The sequence below is a fragment of the Otolemur garnettii genome, unplaced genomic scaffold (assembly GCF_000181295.1).
Source record: "Otolemur garnettii isolate 467f Iridium unplaced genomic scaffold, OtoGar3 scaffold00084, whole genome shotgun sequence".
NCBI classification, from domain to species: domain Eukaryota; kingdom Metazoa; phylum Chordata; class Mammalia; order Primates; family Galagidae; genus Otolemur; species Otolemur garnettii.
This window is the reverse complement of record NW_003852479.1, coordinates 3303697-3308869: the sequence shown is the minus strand read 5'-3', so window position 1 is coordinate 3308869 and position 5173 is coordinate 3303697. Positions and strand designations below refer to the sequence as shown.

The window sequence follows — 5173 nt, the reverse complement described above, 5'->3', positions numbered from 1 at the left end:
ACATAACCTTCATGTCATTTTCTTAGTTATTGAGTTAAGACATTCATACTCTGCTTTTAGAAAGATTCACTTGTACCCTTGTAAGATAAACTATAGAGGTGACAACTTTTGCACAGCCAAGAACACAGTAAATAAAGCCAGTAGACAGCCCTCAGAATGGGAGAAGATATTTGCTGGTTATGTCTCCAACAAAGGTTTAAAATTTATTTTTACTGGATTCTGGAAAATAAAATTGAGATTAATACTCTAGGTAATTTCAAAGAAATAATTCCCAGGTAGCTTTAGGTATTTTTGTGTTTTAGAATAACTATATTATTTTCTCTTATTCCTGGCTATTCTGAAAGTATTTGGGAAATGGAGCTATTTCCTTGTTCAAATCTGTATCGCAGTGATAAATCTCTTCTTTTTAAACCTTGAACACCTTTAATTACTCATTTTAACTCCATGTGACAAGTTTCCGTAGATTCTCTCCATATCCATTATCTAGACACTTTTATGGGAATGTTTTGAGAGTAACAGAGTTGAGTAATCATGTTCAGTTAATGGGGTCAGAAGAAGCCAATAGTCAGAAAAGCTTTAGCAAACTTAATTAGTAGGGCTAGTTGTCATTGCAATTTTATGAAAAAAAATCTGTCTCTAACTGTAACACAAATGATTTGCTTTTACATTTTTAGAAAAACATGTTTTAATACATCTTTGTAAGTGACACTGTCAGTCTGTTAGGATATGAGGTCAGGCAATTAAGTGCATGAACTCATCCTAGACAAAATGTTAAATACCCCATTGCTAAATATTACCATGTCCACTCTGAAGTACTCCCCTTGGCCTTCTGGTGATGAGAGTGATTTTCAGCAATGAGGTATACAGTACATTTCCTAAGACGAGTTCATGAACTTAATTGTCAGGCCTTATTTGTAGAAGATTACTAAGTTTTAGAATGATTTAAAAAGCAATAGGAGAGATAGATACAACCACTGAACAGTTAATATAGAAGTATTAAGGTTAAATAAGATTCTAGGAAGCATAAGAGAGGGGGGCAGAACTCCAAAAGGTAACAGGTAGTTAGGTCTTAAAGCACCTGCAATGTCGATGGAGAAGAGAGAGCAATAAATAAAATATAATTCTGAGGGGAATAAAACTACCACAGAAACAAGGATGTGGCTGAGTGATGCCTTTATGGGAGCAGAGATAGTTTATTAAAGAGATATGGAGAATAAGACTTACAAATATACAGACATTCCCAATGTAATTAGCAAAGAAAGAAGAAGAAATAAAAATACGTGTTACCACGTATGATCTTATGTACTTAATCAGTCATGATCATGTAACTGGTAAGTGGTGAGAGAAGATCGGGGCATCAATCTAAATGGCTAGAAAATACATTTAAAAAATCCTATCACTGTATCTCCAAAAATTGTGCAAGTCCCTAGTTCTCCAAATATGGTCAAACTGACCTATGGTTAGTACCTTGAGATGTTTTAAGGACTCTGTGAAGTCTTAACTATTTTAATTCCAATACCAAAGGCTGTTTGCCTTTTTTTCACTTTGAATAAGAGTACAGGAGCTGTGAGCTGGACAAATGCCATACAAAACAATATAAGCTGAAAAAATAAATATGCTGGGGACGGGTATAGTGACATGCTGACTCACAGTGAGAAGACCCACCCAACTATTCAGAAAAGACAATTGCTTAGAACTTATAATATGATTAATACCTTATATGTAAAATTAGAACTAGAAAAATTTCTTCATCTTATTGAAGATACCTCTGTTATCTTATGTAAACATTCTGCTTATTTTATGTTTGTAGCTTATATTTGTCTTTTAGGAATAAAATAGTATCATGATCGCCGTATATAACACAATTTCAAACAAGTAGAAATTTTCTGCTTATACGATTTTAATTATTTTACATCTGCTTTTCTTTCTTTCTTTCTTTCTTTTCTTTTTTTTTTTTTTTTTTTTTTTTGTCCATTCAGGACATGAATGAAGTTTCCAGCTTTATTCAAGGTTCAAAGAAAGGATGCAATGAAAACAAATTAAATTACCCACCTTTCACTCCAGGTAAATTTTATTTGGTGATATAACTACCAACAACTGACAATAATTTTTTCCTTGACTGGTAATTACTCACATATATTACTAAATTATAATATTTGACATAATTTTAAAATCTTGAAATTAATGTTTTCTTTTTTTCTCTTAGCCAAAATTTTCTTCCCTTGGCTTAAATTTAAGTAAAGTAATCCACTAAAAATCTTTTAAATGAGTCTGTAGGTATAGGATGCTCAATATATGCTTCTATTATATATGATAGATATGTGTAGAGAGAGAGAGAGAGGAACCCTATTTATATGAAATGTTCAGAACAGTCAGATCTACAGAGCTAAGAAGTGGATTTGTGGTCTGCAGAGCTGGGGGAGGGGGTGAAGTTACTGCTAGTGCGGATGGGGCTTCCTTCTATGGAGATGAGAAATGAGAATGCTCTGGAATTAGATAGAAGTAGGATTGCACAACAGTGTGAATGTGCTAAATGGTAGGATCTTGCTCTATTACCCAGGTGGGAGTTCAGTGGTGTGATCACAGCTCACTTCAATCTCAAACTCTTGGGTTCAGTCAGTGATCCTCCTGCCTCAGCCTTCTGAGTAGCTGGGATTATTGGTGGGCATCATTACATCCTGCTAATTTTTTGTAGAGATGGGGTTTTGCTAAGTTGCCCAGGCTCATCTCAAACTTCTGGCCTCAAGTAATGTTCTAAAATTGGCCACCTAATGTTCTGGGATTACAGGTGTGAGTTATTAGACCTGGGATTTTTTTTTTTTTTTCTTAAGTCTTCAATCGAAACCCCAAGCATGAAACAAATAAAAAACTGGATGGGAAAAGGGGAATCCTTTCACTCAGCCAGTCCTTGCCCCACCTTGAGGCCCAGGCTGTAGGAGAAGGCTGCCTTTTCCAGGAAACTTCCTCTGACCATTTCTTCCATAACCATCATATAGCCCCAAGGCTGCTCAGTTATTTGGTGCAACCTCAGAGGAAGGGACAGGGCCCTGCCACACTCTGGCTGGGACTGGGTTTGGGGAAACTTGTAGAATAATTATTAATGTGGGAATAAGTATAAATCAAATAGTTATTCCAAGCTCAGCATGAGTAGAAGGTGAAGACCTCATTAGAACATAGTGTAATAAAATTATTGCCCTCTTTTGTTATTTTTGACTAAATATGATATTACATAGGACATCATAATAAGGTATATAAAGTTTAATATGGAAATATATCTCTTAAGAAATGTTTCCTGTCAATTTTCTCTAAGATATTCTTGACAAACTCCTGTATTCTAAAACAATCTGCATGGATTCTGTGCAGACCTGGGGGAAGCAGTATGATGTTCATAGCCTCTATGGATACAGTATGGCAATAGCCACAGAGAAGTAAGTATAATTTCATTCAGAAAATATGTCCATACTTATTACCTAGAAATGTTCTTGATAATTTAACAATATGATTAAGAAATAACAAGAATAAGAAAAAAACAAAGAGTATGTTCATGACAAAAATGTGTGGACTTGAAAGTATCAATTTCTACCAATATTCATAAATTTGAAAATCAGTTATTCATAGTTCTTGATATATGTATTTAACATAGATTTCTTATTTAATTCATAGATTTAAATTTAAAAGGTTTAATTCACTTTGTCATCTCTGAGTATAATCGTGTTTTAAGCATGACCTTGACAACTGGCCTGGAAAAATATTCCTTCTATAATAGGTCTTGTTTTTATATAAAACTGTTTTTCAAAAACAAGCATTTCAATTAAAATGTAGTTTACTAAGTAGTATTACCCTAAGTAGTTTTCTAATGGAATGTATTACAAAACATGATACAAAACAAAAGAAAGAGACAATCACATTGATTATCTGCGATTTCCCAAACATTATTTAAGGTCCTATATACAACAGTCAGTAAAATGAAATATTGGCCTCAATGGACTTGCAATTTTCTCATAATTAAACAATTATGAGTGAGTGTTAATTCAACCTCATGTTTTTCTTGTCCCAAATCATACCATGACATCAAAATTTTTAAACTCTCTCTACATGGTGTGTGCTTACTTTCCAGGCACAGTAGAGTAATTATATGTTGCAATGCTTAAGATAATAAATTCTGTGTGAGAAAAAAAAAAACTTATGATCCAACATGATAAAAATTATAATATAGAAAAGTGTAATGGAATATCATTATGTATTTACTAGAGTAGTCTGGGTAATTTTTATACTGATTTAATGTTTTTGTATATTCTCCTGAATCGCATTTACAAAAAATGAACACTAAAGTTTGGGTACCACTAGAGGTAAGATGAACAGTACTGGTAGTTGTGGATCATAGTTAACTTCTAGAAACTAGAATAAGAAATACTTCTTAGTATGCTGAGGAAAATTTTTAAGACCAGACCTGCCCTGCAAGAATTTTTAAGACCAGCCCTGTATTACAGACTAATCATCACAAAATAAGCACATGATTTTCAAATCAACCAAATGCTAAAGCTTAGAGCTCGGGTGCCACCATGGCTCAAGAAATTAAAAAAAAAAAAAGCAGTAAAATTTGATTCAACTGGATGAACAGAAATCTACCTCACTTAGCAATTCTTTCAATAAATGTGAATCGGTTGAACTCCCCTCTCAAAAGACATAGGCTGTCTGAATGGATAAAAATAAAATATAAACCAAGTATCTGCTGTCTCTAGAAAATGCATCTAATGCACAAGGACTCATTCAGACTCAAGGCAAAGGGATAAAAGACAATATCCCATGGAAATGGAAACCAGAAGAAAGCTGGTGTATCTCTTCTCCTATCAGACAGCATAGCCTTGAAAGCAACAAAAGTAAAGAAAGACAAAGATGGTCATGGTATAATAGAAAAGGGAGCAATTCAACAAGAAGACAGAATAATTCTAAGTATTTATGCACCTAACACAGGTACATCCAGATTTATAAAGCAAACCATACTAGATCTAAACAAAGAGATAAACATTATAATAGCTCAGGATAGCACCTCTCTGATAGAACAGCTGGATTTTCTGGCAGAAAATAAATAAGCATGGGACTTAAATGAGACTCTAGTACATGTGGGCCTAACAGGCACCTACAGAACATTCTAAACTGTTGCATATACATT

At 33.8% G+C, this 5173-nt stretch overlaps 1 protein-coding gene across 1 annotated transcript in view; it reads left to right on the top strand.

The window, feature by feature from the left end:
* The window catches only part of SI (sucrase-isomaltase), an 86407-nt gene that overhangs the window by 21688 nt on the left and 59546 nt on the right, over positions 1–5173 (top strand). Inside the window, exons 11-12 of the mRNA XM_012808109.1 lie at positions 1980–2064; positions 3311–3428. Of these exons, the coding sequence (XP_012663563.1) occupies positions 1980–2064; positions 3311–3428 (203 nt within the window). The remainder of the gene's footprint in view (positions 1–1979; positions 2065–3310; positions 3429–5173) is intronic.